Here is an 18,046-nt window from a genome sequence, read left to right as displayed (position 1 = left end):
ACAAAGGCTGTATGCAGGGTGAGAGGCTGCACCAGAAAAGTTTGTTGCAAAGTGTGGGGTATCATGGGAGCTCCCTCTTCAATGATCCACCCAGAGCTTCTCAGTCAGACAGATGGTTCTGAAAGGATTTATGGGTAAGAGCTCATCATGACTCCATTCCCAGACTAGGATAAGTAATGAGGTGACATCAAAAGTTGCTCTTCTGTGTCATAAGATACCTCGTGCCTGAGTAGTCAAAGTAGTCTGAGGTAGAGGTTACTCGAGGTTCCCATTTGAAGGTCATCTTTTAAAGTGAAGACCATTTGTGCAGTCAGTCATAGCAACAACAGAGAGAACCAGGAGGGTGGCAAATGAAGTTTGGAATTAACAGGATTAGTGAGAGGGACGAGGCATACCAGCAATGTGCTGTGTAGAAACCTGAGTGATTTCTTTTCCCAGCTGCTCCTGATGAAGGATTTGGACAGTGTGGTGAGACCAGCTGAAATCATAGTCAAGGTTCCTCTTGGGAACGTGGTAACAACATAAAAATAAATACATTGGTGTTCAACAATCTACTGCTTTCCAAGGCTGCAGGGAACCTGGCAGAAGCTGAGGAAGCCTGGACAAGGCTGGGCAGCTGGGAATTCCACCCCACTGTAACAAATGGCTGGAAGTCTGACACAGGCCACGCACAGTGGTAACAGTACATATTACATCCCATCCCCACCCTTTATGCTCCAAGAGAGTTGAGAGATTCTGGCTGATAAAAGAATCTCCAAATTCCACACTTTTTTTTTTGTTTGTTTAGATCTGGCAAAAAATATGCAGTGATTGCATGTGTCTTGTTTATATGCCTGCTGTGTTTACTTGCCTTGCCTTTTTTCCTGGGCCGGGACTATTCTGAAGCCTGTACTTTTGCATACCTGCCAAAGGAATCTAAAGAGGCTGCATTTCAAGAATAATGTTCAAGCAGTGGGTAGACAGCAGCCAGCCAAGACTTAGCATCTCCAATGCTATCTCTAATTTCAGGTCTCCAGTAACAAGACATATAATAAAATGACCTTGATTTGAAGGTCCATACAATAATCTTGGATATAAAAAACTTCAGAAATACACCATCTACTTGCAGATTTTCTGTAAAATGAAAAAAAATCTGGAGCATGCTAGATGGTGAGAAGAGTAAGTACAGAAGTGCTCTTTACAGTCACTCGTTTAGAAGCAGGCTCCATTCATTGCTCCATACTGGACCACACTGCTTGCACACTCATCATATTTGGATGGCATTCAGACACTGCTCTCCACCTTAGCCTAAAGGATATCACTAGAAATTGAAGAATAGCAGCCTGCCTTCTACAAGGATTAGATCCAAACCATTTTATTAATCCCCATATTCTTCAACTAGTCTCTTGGCAGTTCAGGATCCAGTTTTAAGCCCTTACAGATGATAACACACTTTATTTCAAAGAGTTGCACACTTTCAGGACTTGGCATTCACACAGATATGGGGGCAGGTGAATGTCCAAAATAAACAGACAACTGTTCATCACCCTGCAACTAAGCTCAGATACAGAACTGAGAATCATGGGGAATAAAATCAAGTCTGTACCAACTAGCTCAAGAAGTTTCATCCTGATTGCAGATTGAGTTTTGACACTCACTTTGTGCATCAAGTATTCTCAAGAGAACTAAAATACAAATAAATTAGATTTCGACTCATGTTTTCAACCAGACTAGGTAGAGATCCAAGATCCAAATAGATCCAAGAGATCTAATTCGTGCATCCATTTGCACGAATTAGCGATCATCACTGTCAAACTTGAAATGCATATTATTAATTTTTACCTCCCTAATTCTAATGGGTTTTTTCTCCTCTCAGCAGACACAGTGGAAAAGTTATGTGGACACTAGTAATATAAACATCAGCACAATAAAACTGCATTACTATTAATCAGTCTGATGACGGAAAGATGAAGGTCCTGTCAAGTTTGGATCCAGGCATCAGTCTTGCTCAGTTTTAATCATGATTCATATTTGTTTGTAATTATATAGTTTATTAGTACATTATGTTTCTGTCATAGGAAAACAGAACCCCGGAGGTGTTCTGTCTTCTGAAGCTTTTAAAATAAAAACATCACAAACTCTCAAGAAGCTGGCAGCAAATAAAGGAGAAAAGCCTGTTCTTTAACACAGGTGTCACTCATACAGCAACTCAACAGTTGCTGTTACCTTTGGAAATCAAACCAAATCAAATAAAATCAACTTGAGTGTCTACTCTACAGATGCACTGAGGGGTTAACTATACTTTCAGATTGCTCCTATCTCCAGGCTCCTGCAAACCAGAGTCCAGTTCAGGAACAGAGAAGCTTCTTGGGACTATGCTGTTATATTTTCATAAAGTACTCTTCATCCTCTAGTCTCCCCAAGATCTCCTTTGTGTTAGCATTTTCAAAAATGAAAAATAATAAATAGAATTAATTTCTAACTTTGAGATTGACACGTAACCACAAAAATTCCTTGATGCTTCTTGCCAGCTTGTTCAAAAGCTAAATTCTGGTGGAAAAATGACATCTTTTTTATCTAGATCTTCACTTTCTAGAGAAAACAAATTCACACACTATTTACCTAATGCCACTAGAAAGGAATGGAAAATAAACCAGCAAAACATGGCAAAATGTCTCCAAACACCTTATATTCTTAAAATATACAGTAAAACAAAAATTACCAGCCTGATCATCATTTGAACTAAAGCACAGCCTCCATATATCAAGCACAGCCTCCTAAACACAACCTGGACCTGAACAACCAACCACAGTACTTATCTTAGCTATACTCTGAAGTAGACTTCGAAAAGAGAACTGATTCCTTAATTCAAAATCACCCTGTTTCAATAATACCAATTGAATTGCTAAATTCCATGAAACAGGAAACAATCAGTGTAATGCTGAGGGACCCTCAAAGTTAACACAGAATAAACAAAGCAGTGTTGTATGTATGAATATAAATAATGTAAATATAAACAATGGCTGTATTTTCAGAAACCCGCTAGTGGCTGGGTGTTTAACTTTCCGTTGAAAAATCAGGTCACAAGCATTTTGAATGTTCCCTAGAGGTAGTAATTCTTAGTATTTCTTTATTAGAATAAATCCTGCTAAACTTTCACAGATTCTGATAAGAACCGGTCTCTTCAGACACTACAAATAACCTTCAATTGCTATCTTGAGTCATGAGGCTCTCTGCCCTCTCTCTCATTACACCAGTGGCAGACAGCTCACACAACTTCTGCCTCTCTATGAAAGGAGGATGAGTCTACTTTCATTGTACTGGTGGCTTGTTTCAGAATCTTGAGCTACCTTGCAGAAATGCTGACTTTTGTTTTTCCTTTTATTTCAGAGGATCTGTTCTCAAGAGCCTGAGCCCACCACACAACAGTGTCTACAACTGCTGTTCTACAGTTGCAGCACTAACCACTAGTGAACTGTCTTCTGGACAGTCTAGTTAGAAGTTTCCATAGCAGCTGGCTGTCTCTTCCACTGAGCATCATCCTGGCTTAAGCTAAGATCACTTGTGACACCTTTATGCTTCTCCAAAGAGCCCCATAACTATTCTCAGATAGGCTGTTAGAGGAGGTCTATTCAAGCTTCTCAGATGTTTTTGAACATTTGTGTGTATGTGTTTATACAGAGGTTCCGCCTGATTCCTCTTTTATATCTGCAGTTTTTCACAGCCTTCTATCTTTAAATGCTTGCAATTTATTCTGTGATTTGCTTTATGACTTGTGTGTCCAACCTCTCTAGTTGGTATCTAGGATACTAAATACATGTGAAACAGTAACCCCAAGTAAACTGCTGCTGAGGGGAAATCGGGGCCCTAGTGTAAGCAATCAATGGAGAGAGTGAAGAAGAAAAACAGCTGTTCCTGCAGCAAGGACCAGAGTAGCTTCTGAGACACATAAACTGGGCACAGCAGCCTCTGACGCATACCAGTGGCTTGGTGCAAAGCTGAAGAAAATATCATTCCCCAGTTTCCAAGAACAAACATTTTGCTCTAGTTAGTTTAATCACCACAATATTTAACGCTATTCTTGGAGCTAGGCACCTCTTTTAGCAGCAAGGAAGCTTTGAGGGACCCACTCACACTGGTTCTACTAGCCTACCCCTAGCCAAATTTGGGCTTTACCTAAGCCTTTATACTGTCAGCTAAACAGCAGGCTGAGATAGCCCTTTGTTTCAGCTTCAGAGAGGGTAGTTTAGCACAGTGCAGCTAGACCAGTTCTACAGAAGGAAATGTGAGCTGAAGTTCTGAGTTCTCACTGGATTACAAGTATTCACAGAGAAGTGACTATCCTGAACTTTACAGTTGTGATCTAGCCTGTATTATTCCTCCAGCTCTGGCTGTTGCATTCCATCATTAATACTATCAACCATCCTCATGCACGCACTAAGTATTCACAGAAATGGGAAAGGATAGCAAAATGCTACCTACAGTTATCATGGACACACATAACAACAGTATCCAGAGGAGATGGAGAGATTCTCCTGGAAAGGTTAAAATTACAGGGGGGCAACAGTGACAGTGCTCTTGAAAATGCAAAAAAGAAGGCAGATATCAGCACACAAACACCTTCATGTAAGTCCGCTCAGCAAACCAGTTTGGTCAATATATTGAGAACTTAGTTTTTACATTTACTTTTAAATTTATCTGTACCCTTGCTTATACTGTACTAAAAACTTAAGTTGCGCTATACAGTAGACCAAAACTTTTGATTCAGCTATACATATACCACAGGGTTGACATAATTCTATTTTTTTTGATAATCCCATTATATGCCAGAGTACGCTGCCACATTCCAATGTACCATAGAGTGTTTTATACTGACTGTGGCCATTCACCCTATAAAATTTCTGATAGGATAACTGGAGTTTTTGGCAGGTGCTAAAGTGTGGGAGGCAGTTTGGAACTGTATGTTAAGTGCATTAGCTGAATGTTTGTGCTGGAGGATCAGCAAAAAAATCACTGACATTAATAATGGAAATGTCATCTTTTAAGTTTCAGAGATAAATATCCAAGAGATAAACTGGGTAGTTCACCCCTCCACAAAGTTTTCTTTCAGCCCCTGGAAACACAAAGATCACTGCATTAGTGACACTCAAGTCATGTTTTCACAGTTTCACTGCAAAACAGAAGGTCAGAAACATAATTTTCATAGCATAAATTTTCAAAGCTTTCTGGAACATAATCTGTCCATATATTCCATTACAGCACTATCACAAATTACTCTAAGCCATGGGTAGTATGGATTTATCAAGACTATGCTCTACTTGCCAATAGGTCTGCCCCAATGAAAAATTGATTGGGCTCTCATTTGCTGAGAACCTAACAGCAGATAAACCTGTTTGAATTAATTAGCCACTAGGGAATGATGAAGATGTGATTCTGTAACTATCAGATACTTTGACCTCTACTCATTGACTTCACTATGCAGCTGATTCGTAAGTCTCAGCTATGTCTTTCTGGACTAAGAGCTTTTCTGCAAGACCAAAGAAAAACATAAAGAATGTCCTGGCCCTTTATTACAGGCCAAGCTTAAACAACAGAGCATCTTGAGCCAAAGCCTAAAGCAAAAAGGAACCATTTTAGCCAAGGTGCTTTTTTTTCTCCCCCAGCCACATTTAAAGGGTCTTCCAACTCTATGAAACTCAGCCTTGCTCCCTTCTGTTTAGTCTTTTTAATCCCAGGGGGTATAAATTCCCTTCACAGCTGAACCCAGATTGTTACCTAAGAACCACTACATGCAGAGGCAGCTGTGTTTCTTCTCGATGAGAAAGTTTTTCCCCTGCCAGTTCTTGAAAAAGATGAAAGCATCCCAGCATGCCCACCCCCACTTTCATGGTCTTTGGCACTGTCACTCACCTGTGGAGTATATCCCTGGCTCAGAGGATGCAGCACTGTGAAGGCTGTTCTGGAATCCGTTCAGTTGCTTTTCAGTGGAAGTCACCCTAAGAAGCAAAACCATAAAATTAGACAGAGATAAGAAGTGATACAGCAAGGAAGAATAAAAGTCTCAAACAAAAAAAAGAGAATTCCTCTAGTTTACATAATCTCACTGGGATTGTAACCATGAAGCTGTGCCTGAACATGGTATGAAAAGGGCAGTGACAACAACTGACTCCACAGAAGCAGAGCAAGACAAATGAACAGTCAAGCCACCAATACTTAATTGTCTCACATGCCTTGGAAGCTGATTCTGGAGAATAAAGAAGATAGTAAATTGTATTGGACCACCAACATACATCTCAACTAGTAATGCTGTGGTCATCTTAGTCCAATGATTTGAATTAAAGTGATTAAGCAACTGTTGCACAGAAATACACATGCTGTCAAAACATGCTAAATTCAAGAGTTAAGTCTTTGCATCTTGCCTCAACAGAGAGAGCTGATTTAGCCAAGACTTCTCACTTATCTTGGAAACTGAGACACATGGGATGCATCTAATTTTCAGAAATCCAGTGCCATTCCTCAAGCACACACCTTATACAAATCCTTCTGCATTGATCTCAGCACTTGAGTTACAGCAAAACTATGCTTTGTAGACTACAACTGCACTTACTCTAATTTACAAAGTTTCATTACCAAATGAAATGTACCATGTTCTCCGACATAAAAATTGGGTCTACTCACAAGGGAAGGACAAGCCATACAGCTGCAAGCATCTATTCTGTCCTTAAAAATCTATACAATTATCCATCTATTCCTAGTTTGTCCTCTTCTCCCTTATTCTTCCTTGCTTTTCTTCCTTGCTGCCCAACTCATTTCTGATCACTCCAGACTTCTGTGTGTACACTCGTCTCTGCCAGTCCTCCTTCACTCATTCAGCTCTACATTGTTACAGTTGCTGTCAGCTCTTCCCCACAAGAGCACCTTAATCTCCAATCCCCATGGGATGCCCTAACAACTAACAGACTGTTATTCACTGTTTAAATTGTAATTCACTGTTTAAACATGTGCAGATTCTACGGTTTTATCTGAAACCTTCTGCTTCCAGATTTCAAGGTCAGCAAGTTGCCAGTAACCCAGGTGCTCCTGACAACTAAAAGGTCTGTGAGGGACTCCTGAATTTTTATCTCAGCTGGATTTCAGTGAAATAAATTGGAGTCCATACATGAAGGGAAAGGGGTGCAGATACATTTACATATCACAACCCTTTACTTCAGTCAGCCTTAACTGGAAATGCTATTGTCAAATGAGGTGCCTGTTTCTATGTTTATTGTCTCTTGGAGAGAATTCTGGATCTGTACTTATGGGGGTTTTTGTGCTGATACTGCATGGTCCTCCTAGGAGCTGAGCATCCAGATAGATCTTTATGCTTCTTACATAGAGGTTCCAGTCTCATAACTAGCTTGTCCACTTTGTTAACACAGCACAACTGACAGCCAAATTCAGCTCACCCTTCTGTAGAATGCAAGTCGAAAAAGTAATCAAGAATGTCATCAAGTACAACAACAAAAAAGCAAAACAGGGAATAGTCACACTTCTATCTTATTGTTCAGAGAATTTCTTTACCTCTACAGACTTGCCCTTCTTCTCTGCCTGCCCACCTTGTGTGTACCTTGATTCTTGCAGTTTCAACAGTCACCTCATTCTGAGAGCTCGTTCTCAGCTCTGCTCCTGGGATCTCCCACCACGCTAACCTCACTCCCTTGTACTCTTTGTGCTGTCCTGAAGGAAGCTTCAGTGCCAGAACATATTCTCTGTTTAAACTGAGTTAATCCCTTTCCACTTTCTTCCTCCTTGAGTTGGCTGAAATCCTACTGCCTTTGCTCAGTTTCCTACTTTTCCTACTAGTCTGTGTTGTTTTTGCTTCCACATCTCCAATGCAATCCATTGTTATGTTCTCCATTTCTTCTTCGATATTAACAAAATCACTATCCCAACTGTCCCCTCCATTCAAATATCTGTCATTGCTCTTTTCTATCTCCTATTCAGCTAACTTCTCCTTGAAACTGATACTGCCTTCCTTAATTTAGGTACTAGACCAGCACTAAGCTGCCCAGCCTTGGACTGAAAATTCTGTTCCATAGGTGAAATACTTTTTTGACTGAATTTTCAACACCTTTGTTTTAACAACCTGTTTCTTGGATGCTACAGATGCATCTAAAGGTCCAGTGGAACCAGACAGATCTGACACTAACACATTCACATCACCAAAAGCCCAGGTTTGACAAGAGGACAGCAACAGATGTAAAGACCCAGAGCCAGGGAGGCTTGCTCCTCTTTGTTATTCTTGGAAGGGGTACCCCTGCATGCATATCTGTGTGTATGATCTGAGGCTAGCCAAGGGCTACAAGCTACAGGTCCAGTGAGCCCAGCTGTGTCAGGGTGTTAAATCACGGCATGTCTCTCAGATGCACTGCTTTCACTGCCAAAAATGTCCAAGGGTCAGGCAGCCTGATTAACCCAGATATTCGGGAGCTGAAAAAACAAGCGTGCTGCAATACAGCAGCAGCAAAACAGTCAAAGGGGTTCCAGGAACTGTTACGTGTGTGTTCTGCTGCCTGTCCTCTCTTCACTCAGCTTATGTGTGTGATGTACCCAGCCCACTTAAGACACTTCACACACGGGCAAGACATGATACAAAACAGAACCATAGTGTTTTACAGGCCTTGCTCTGTGATCATCATCTACTTTTGGCACATTTGCTAGGCTTGGCCAGTGCACCCTAGAAAAGCTGGCTACTTCTGTGTCAAATTGCAGACAGGACTCCTCCCCACTCTGGGATAGATTTCCTGAACCCTGGAGAAATGCATCCCCTCTACCCTATTTCTGTTCTAGTTATGAGATAGAGAAGAACTCTGGCTCTTCTGTTGCTGGCACCATGTAAAACAAGAGAGAACAAGTTAGAAAGACTTTTGTGCTGTGGTGGTGGGACTTGAAAGGAATATTTATTTCAAAAGGCTTCCTTAATAGAGTTGTTAGGACATTTACAGAGATGTTCAGTACAAGAAATTATGCCATGCTGATCAATATCCCCAATAGTTTGTAATGTTCCAGTCTACTGCTGGTAAACTTGGTGATCTTCTCGGTCTCTCTTTGATAACATCTCAAACAATATGCTCCTTCTCTCTACCTAGCATTTCCTCTCCTTATATACAGTGGTCTAATATTGACAGATCAATTTTTCTGAAACGTTTTCTTTGACTGATGGTTCTGTTCACAGGTTGTTCAAAGCCTTGTTCTTCTTGATCCTGTCACAGAGAGAAGGTTTCTGAAAAGCTACTATGTGAATGATAGCACAGAAATGTGTATTTATTATGACTGAGTCATTCCTAAAAGCAGAAAGATATTTTATCTACCACCTGTACCAGTTCACTCTGGTGAATAGTTGAGCTAATATATTTTTCTACTTTACACGTTGTCATCTGTAATGTGAAGATTCCATACACCAAATACTGCTTCCAGGGACATCTCCTTCATTCCATAGCTTATGAATATTGTATCTGTGATGTCTATCTCAAAATATCAGCAGGTCTCTTCATGGTTCACAAACCTGTCAATAGTAGTGGCAACATGAGGAGTGGGAAAGACCCAGTCTGACTCTGGGAGAGAAAAAGAGCTTGTTGTGTTAGCTGCTCAAAAACTGTCTGTTAGTGATACCAGCACATTTAACCAAAATGATGGAGTCTTGTGAGACCATTTTATGGGACTATATTTCAGCATAGAGCTGCATACTAAACCACTTCTCCCAGTTACTCTTTTTCCACACCTTAATATAGGCCCCAGTTTTCCACTCTGTTAGTTTAAGCAAGGAGTCTGCTTTGGACACAATCCATTATAAAGTCAACCTACCACCTTTTACAAAAACAAGAGAAGCCAGGAATTGAAAATACAAGCCTGAATTGTCTGGCTGTTCCATTACTTTTTCCTTTATGTTTCAACCAGGGAAGTGTCCAAGTTACTAGATAGTTTTTGAATTAGTCAGTAATGTTCATCTTTAGCATCTCATTCTGTTTGTAGTTGAGTTTTCTACTTCTTGTTCCTTCCTATTCTGGAAGCCACGTGTGCAGGCTGGGAGAGAATTGATAATGCATGCAAGAAGGAGATAGGTCAAAGAGACAAAGTTGATTTTAGTTTTTTCATCACAGTCCTGTCTCTGGAGAAATTCTAGAAACAACGTTTAAAATATGATCTTTATTAAGATGTAAAACAAAGGCCAGTGAAAGAGAAAAGAGAAATAAGGTCTGGCTTACTAAAATATAAGGGGGGAGAAAAAGAGACATGGGAGCTTTAACAAGAGAATGGGATGAGTTTCAGTGAGTCCTGTAGAAATAATACATAGCCCTGAGATCCTCTTTGAGGAAAGAGATCAGGAACACAGCCAAGAAATATTAGGGGGTGAGAGAAGGCAGCAAATCAAAAGTGACCTGACAGACAAATGAAGCAGCCAAGATGATGTTATGGAGAGGGATATTTGCCATGTCATAACCTAAGGATATGGTAGTCTCACACCAGAAAAGTGCAGTTTTGGATGCCACAGTCCAAGCACTCTGACAAACTGAAGAAAATACAGTAAATTCAAGACAATTAAGGACTTGGCAGGTAGAACTACTACCTGAGGTTAACAAAACCCCAACAAGTCTAAGCAAAATTAGGTTATTCCAAAAAGTAAAGGATATTCAGAAGATGGAAAGTATTTATATGAGAAAGTGTTTAGGGTTCAGGAAGGCGGAACAAGGTACAACAGGCTGAAACAAAGGAAAAATTCAGATAGGACATCAGGAGAAACTAGCTGATAGAAAGCTTGTCTAGATTCTTAAATGGACTTTTATAGCACACAGGAGAGTTTCTACCACGGGAATTTTTTGAAAGCAGGCTACACAATGTGTCTGAGAATACTTTGTACAAAATTATCAGGGACTGTAGAAAACAGGCTGGAGCATGCAAGACAGCTTTTTCTTCTCTAGTCTATATTCCTTTGACACAGAGACTTTTCTCCATTCACTCCCCTCTGTAGATGTGCATCTGGTCTTCTCCTGACAACAACGAATGGCTTAAATTAGTCTGAGACATAGCAGTTTTTAAATGATCAGCTCTCAGTATGCTGGAAATATAGCTAAGCACTGCTGTTTTCCATGTAAGTGAAAAAATGTTACTGCAAGATCCCATGAATGGCAAGAATGGGTTTGGAGCCTTGTGCTGGAGACGGAAAGGCAACTTGGAAAATATTTCCGGAGCGGCTCCTTGCAGCCTTCAATACTTGGATTAGTTTTCTGAAATTCTGAAGGAATCTTGCTTTTTTTCCCCCTTCTGTGCATTTTTGGTGCTGAACTTTTTCCGGTTTTCCCACACTCCTGCCTGTCACAGAGCAGAAACCACAAAAATGCAGCAAAGTAAAGTCTGTCCAAGGAGCTGCAATTCCATCTCACAAGGATAAACATTTCCTTTGCCAAGAAGTGAGCACAGCACACCGGCATCTTCAAATACGCATCTCTGCTGCCCAGCAGAGAATCCCACTGACACAGCCTGTCACCTGTACTAACAAGAGCCACCCAACATGAAAGAAATCAGATAGCAAACCTACCAGAACATACCTGCCAGACCTGATGCTCACATCTGCATTTGCTGAGTTGACAAAATTTACTAACATCTTGTTTTCTTTTTAAATAGTTTTGGGGGATTAATTCTGTGTGCTATCTCTTAAGATAGCAAGAGTACAGGGAGCAAATACACAAACTTCCCCAAAGTAGTTCTGTCCAAGTTCTTTAAATATGCCCTGCAGTTCCAGATTTGATTCACACACACTGACTGCATCTTCATAAGGTGTCTTTCATCAGTAATCTAAAACTAAAACGTCTCTCTTTAAACAGGAAGTGAAAACAGGATCAGGAAACCTCAGAGGAGCTTGCTCTGAAAGCTTTACAACTCTTCTGCCTGTAGAGTAAGTACAAGGAAGGAGGATACGAAAGCAATTTTTCAGGATCAAACAAGTCTGAGGATATATGAGGAAAAACCTGATGAAGGATTTAGACTAAAGCAGTTCTGCCATTTAAGAGGAGATAAACAGAGAGTTGAGGAAGCTGAAAACCCAGAGGTGTTGCTCACATTTTCTCATAATGCACAAAAGAGAAGACATAGCAAGAAATAGAAAGGAAGGAAACAAGGAAACTTACAATCAGTAAGCAACATTTCATGGTGAATATTTTTGTTTGCTTTTATTAAAGATAAGACTTGTTTTTAAAGATAACTGTCAAATCCATTCACTTACCTTAGAATAGCAAGCACTATATAACTAAATGCTTACTAAAAGTTAAAAGAAGGATTTCTACAGTTAATGAGAAAAGCTATCATTACATCAGGCACAATATAAACATTCAAATGAAACAAACACTTGTGCTTGAAGGCCTAAATCCAACACTGTGTGTTAAATTTATGGGAAAACTCAGCTCAAGGACAGATTATCTTGTTAAAGGTATTGAATTGCTTTGTTGCTTTGTTTTGGCTTTTATTTTGGCACCCTCTTCTGATCCACCAGATTCTAATCCACCCATCAAAGATTACACAGAGGGAGTAACTCAAGTGCTTAAACATAGATGTACCACAATTGGTGCTCTCAAGTTACTTGAGACATCTGCATGGGACTGACAGATACAACACAAGATCTACAGAAGACCTGTACTCATCTGGAACAGCAGCTGGAGGTCAGGTGGAATAGCCCTGGGCATCTAAAATGCCGCTAGCAACCTGTATTTACATTACTGAATCCCACTCAGGGATCAATCTAACAGTTCCTATGTCCTTACCTTTGTATGACGTTACAGTTACCTTCCATACCCTTGTGAAACACACAACTGCAACACAGTGCAATGCTTATTTCAGTATGTACACCTCAGGTTATTCTCAGATTTATCCTGGACAGCACAGCCAAAAAGATCTGTCAGAGTTAGATGTAGACAGTTTCTTCTCCAATTTTCATTTTCAGGGAAACCAGTGCCAACTCCCCATAGTGGATGGAAGAGATAAAACTTACTTGGAAATCCTCTGGGCTGCAGCCTTTCTGATCACTGCCTGTCTGTGGTTTGTTGGAGGCTTTGGAACCAGCTGAGGAGCTGTACTCTGGGATGGCATCACTTTGTGCAAACTGGCTGCCTTCTGGATACTAGAAGTGGCACTTGGTGTCTTGCGGGCATCAGAGCCAGCTGGCATAGATATATGACTGGTGCTGGATTGTGAGTAATTGGCAAAAACAGCCTGGGGAAAAAAAGAAAAAAAATCCCATAGTAATTGCTGATTACCTCTGTGAACATTGCTGAGAATGCTGATGGAGATGGGTGACATTTTTGTGAGGGATAATACCTGCCTGGTGAAGGCAACCTCAGGTCTCCAAGGAAAGTCTCACACATAAAGAGTTGTTAAGTCAGTGAAGTAGTTTTTAGAGGTGAATTTTATGCCCTTGGAAGCCAGGACTAGCTTCTAGGAAGGCAGACAACCTCACTACTGCCACAGAATTCTACTATTCTGGATTAAAAACAAGAGGCCCAATCCTCAACCTAATTTTGCAGTGGGCTTCCATCCACAAAGAAGTAAAGCTTTTATTGCACTGACTTTCTGCATTATCTTGCTATATTATTCTTTATGTGGGAGGTGGGATTGAGACAGTTCTAGGAAAGAGAAAGGTTATAGGGAAGATGATACAGTGCCACTTATTTGATCTAACTGTGTAGGTGCTTGGAATAACAGAAAACCTTTAGGGTACTTTCTTCTGAAAAAGGAACTCTAAGTCCACCACTGACGAAAAGGAAATCCCCAGTAATGTCAGGGAACAGAAAATATTTCTATTCCTATGGCATGTGGGAGAGTAAGCATGTTGGAGATTTGACACAAGGAACAAAAGAACCTGCATGTTATGAGACACTGGAGAACTGAGCAGTGGACTGGCAAAGCAGGGAGTGGAGAATGTTTCCCCTATGGGAGTTCTGCAGACTGCTAAACTCTCTTCAGAAAGGAGCAACCTGCTGGGAGTTGTGTTCTGTCTTTCCTCGAAGTCAGTCAGATTCCCAGCACAGAGGCAATACTGTAACCTTGTAATTTGGCATCTAGAGGTCAGTGATAGGAGATAAGGGGAAGAGCTGAGCCCTCAGTGTGACCCTGGGAGCAGCGCCCTTCACTGAGTTTGTCCTCAGTTTCTCCTTGGGTGGAAAATACACAAAGCCACAGCAAATGGGCTCCAGGCTCCAGAGAAAACCACAGTCTGGCTGAGTCTCAGCACACAGACAGGAAAAGCCCCTCTCCCCCGCAATTCTCTGGCAAATGGCAGAGCAGCAGTGTGTGGGAAGGCGTTTCTGACAGGCAGAGCTCTAGGGAGAAAAGGAAGTGCAGGAGCCAAAACAGGCCTGTTTCCTAACTAGAGCTCACTGACAAGATGCCCTTGAGCTCCCAATCCTTCTTAACCTCTCCCTTCCCTGAAGCTCTGCCTTGATTGCAGCTTTCAGATTTTGAATTAGGAAGCCAGTACAAGTGTAGAAGTCTGGAAAACAGCAGTCACACCCCACCTCTCCCCAGAAAAACAAACTAAAATGGAACTTGGTTTAGTCTCTTGCATCTCAGAGCCTGACACATCCTAGGGTTGGGAGGGAGACCCTCAAGTCACTGCACCCATTTCTTATTCAGCAGTGACATTTCACTGTGAAATGGTATTATCCATCTTTCCTCTAAGTTCTTTTGATATTTTGCATTTTTCCTGTAAGTTCTTTTCCTTGTTACAAAAATCACTAGATCCTGGAGTCCACAACGCATACAGTCATAACCCTTTCCCTGTGTTAATATGCACTGGCAAGGAGGCCCATGACTCTGAAGAAACAGCAAGCATGGATGCTCTAACAAAGACTGATCGGTAAAACCTGTGCTGAAACCAGTCTAAGGAAAGGTCATGGATATTTTTCTTGGGGGTTATAGGCTTCCGAAAAGGCCTTTGTCTCCACACTGTGCTGAGATTCTGGCTGTCTTCCAGGCAAGGATGGGGAGGCTGGAAGCTGACAAGGACCACGGCTTCTGGATTCGCCTACAAAGTATACTGCCCTGCTGTGAACTCCATGGGGACAGGACAGGAAACCAGGAGAAGCTACTGTGTGAATAAAGAGGACAGCTGGGGAGAGCGGAGCCTGACCACACAAAGGAAGGGTTGGGAAGAGTTTTTAGCACATCCAAAACATAGGAGACAGACCTTATCCCTCAGGATTCTGAAGGCTAAGGGTCTAGGGAGAGCAGAAGCCTAGACAAACCCTGACAGATGCAGTCCTGAAGCAGGTAGCACCAACTATTTCTGCTTCAAGTGAAAAATTCTCAATCACAGCTCCCAGGCTGGCAGATTTAACTTGATGTTGAGGAGATATTTGCTACCCTAACAAATCTCTATGGCTACAAATCTGAAAAATACTAAAAAAGCTTTAAGACATTTTAGGTAAAATTTCTGTAAATTATTAGTGAGTCAATTCTTGCGCACAATTTTCTGGGGAGGCAGGACAGCATTAACCCTGTCTTGCCCATGAAGAAAGTTAGCACTGACAGAAAGTGCTTTCCTCTAGGTCACAGACTGAAGTAGTATCTCCTTGCTTCCACATCTACAACACGAACAGCACATACAAAGTATTATCTGTACAAAAAGGAGAGTCATTTTTAATTAGAAAATCTCGATGTGTACATCTTGTCAGTAAGGACAATGAACGTCTAAGAGTTTTAGTCAGTAGCAGCTAAGTTTGGGCTGTTAGTAATTAAAAGCAGAGAGGTAGTGTAGTACTTTGAAGAAAAGCAGATATATTAATCGTCTTCAAAAACAGAAAGAATGTTCCTGGCACTTACCATCCCTGTATCTAACACCCATCCCTAGCACAGTAATGGAACAAATGTTGCAAGCAAAAACATGTTCATTGTGTGACCAGAGGAGGTAATGAAGCTCATTTCCTGTGAATCCGTCTTACAGCATCTAATATAAAGCATACCCCAAATTATGCCTCCCTTCATGGGTCTGGGCATTCTTGTGTTGACTTTGTGCTGTCTAATTAGGAGTGGTCTCACGCTGCAGCCTTTGCCTTAATGGGAACAGTAGTTGAACCCCCTTCCCAGATATATGGCTCTTGACTTTAATGACATTTGTATGAAACATAGCTGTGAGATCCCACAATCATTCACATTCAATTGGATCAGCAAGTCAGAAAAAGATGAGAGACTCAGCAGTGTATGAGAACTGACAGACAGAATGCACACACACATGTATTGCATAAAGATCCGTGCAGCTAGCTCCAAATCCCTGGCACTGTAAACTGAGATGTTTATAAGCAATAAACAATAACAAGGTTTTAAGTTAAAAAAAAAAAAAAAGAAAGCAAACCCAACAAAATACAACCCACCACTTTTAGAAAAGCAATTGTGTTTCAGATAACATTGCAAAAATACAGAGAATTAACAGTCTTGGAAGACTTTTCCAGTCATATAAATTGCTTAGTGGAAATTCTTTTGAACACATACTAATGCATTCAGTTAAATCAGTTTGGATACAACAATCCGTTGAATTAAAAATTCACAAAGAGGTGATAAAGAGCAGGCTCAAAATGTACCATAGTGTTAAACTGCACTAAGAGGAGTATCTTGGGGTCCTAAAGAAGAGCAAGCTCACAGTATGCACAGACTGTGCTGAACCATGTCCTCCTTGGTAAATTCTTCAGAGCGAGAAAAAAATATACTATATTCAGTTGACTTGGTACCTTCTGTTTTATTTCTCTCTCAGTACTGCAAGTTCTCTGGGGCAAGGATTGGGCTGTATCATTGTATTGGAAAGATAGTTAATACCTCTGGGCGTTCCCATAATTCTAATAATAGTGACAGGAGCACAAACATGGGGACAAAATTTCAGCTGGTATAAATCAGCTCAGACCACTGCTTTCAGAATGGTTGTTCTGTTTTACTTACACTGAGACTTTGACTCATCAGTATCACAAGACTCAAATAGGAAAAATGGCAGTTAGCACATTTAGTGGGAAAACAATCTGAGGGAGAAAGCTGCAAAACAAGAATGAACAAGAAACTGAAGGAAAAGAGATACTGCAAATCTGACAGCAGTTCAATATATAACAGTCTAGAAAACAGTTTAATGATGTTCAAGGCTGCATTCAAAGAGGCCCTGTATCCTCAGGCAGGAATAATATAGTTCTAGGAATACGAGGAATATTATTCACAGTACTCATCACTTCCAGTCAGATCTAAATAAATGGTAAGGATGTCAGAAGAGAATCACAAGTACTAAAAGACAAAAATTTGCTGAACTTCATCAAATGAGGAATATTTCAGAGGATATACAATTTTTAAATGGCTGAGAGTTATTTAAGATTAAATTAGCCTAATGTTCTACAGCATAAAATCTACTTAAATTTGTGATTGAAAATGGGATCACATAACTGCCCACACAACTCATTAACATGATTCATGTCTTGTTTAACATGATCCTTTTTGATGTAAGCAGGACTGACGGGGATCATTCCACCATACAATTGTACTTCCCTTGTTTTAATTTAGCTTTTTTTCCCATGTGAAATGTTTGGCATAAAATTTTAAACCCAGTAAATGCTAGGCTAAGCAGACAGAACATAGCCACACAAAGAAGGAACCTCCCTAACAGCTAGTGGCATCTTTCCAGAACAGGAAACAATTAGAGAATAAACAATGATGGTATATTAACTGTCTTGCCAACTGCAGCAGTGATAATAACATCTAGGTCATAATGTGTCACGTGAAGTCTCCTTTAAACATTAAAAATACTGCTATAAGACTGTTTTTCTTGTCTTTTGGTTTGATTTTGTAATTCTTATTCCTTGATTTTACTGATATCAGATTTAAGCTTCTTGTCTCTAGGTTCAAACCCTTCCCCTTATTATTTTTGTTCTCTTTTCTCATGGTCTGTACTGTCTCTGTTCCTGCTCCATATCACTCCTCCTATTTGTTTGTTAAGATTCTCATCCAGTCAGTCTGGTGTTTTTCTTTTTGTCCAAGCAACGAAGTACCTATTCTGGCATCAAAGGTCTAT

The 18,046-nt window shown here is 40.6% G+C and overlaps 1 protein-coding gene across 5 annotated transcripts in view; it reads right to left on the bottom strand.

Moving 5' to 3' along the window:
• TTLL5 (tubulin tyrosine ligase like 5) overlaps positions 1 to 18,046 on the bottom strand; it is a 133,623-nt gene that overhangs the window by 10,492 nt on the left and 105,085 nt on the right. For 4 of the 5 annotated variants that reach the window (XM_069017919.1, XM_069017920.1, XM_069017921.1 and 1 more), the window contains 2 exons: positions 13,001 to 13,221; positions 5,890 to 5,975 (listed from right to left, as the gene is read on the bottom strand). In XM_069017919.1, coding sequence (XP_068874020.1) covers positions 5,890 to 5,975; positions 13,001 to 13,221 — 307 coding nt within the window. Of the gene's footprint in view, positions 1 to 5,889; positions 5,976 to 13,000; positions 13,222 to 18,046 lie in introns of those variants that run through there. The other variant, XM_069017924.1, reaches the window with a different exon arrangement.

This window comes from Aphelocoma coerulescens, chromosome 5 (genome assembly GCF_041296385.1).
Source record: "Aphelocoma coerulescens isolate FSJ_1873_10779 chromosome 5, UR_Acoe_1.0, whole genome shotgun sequence".
Classification (NCBI taxonomy): Eukaryota; Metazoa; Chordata; class Aves; order Passeriformes; family Corvidae; genus Aphelocoma; species Aphelocoma coerulescens.
Note: the sequence above shows the minus strand (reverse complement) of the source record. Positions and strands in the feature narration are given on the sequence as shown.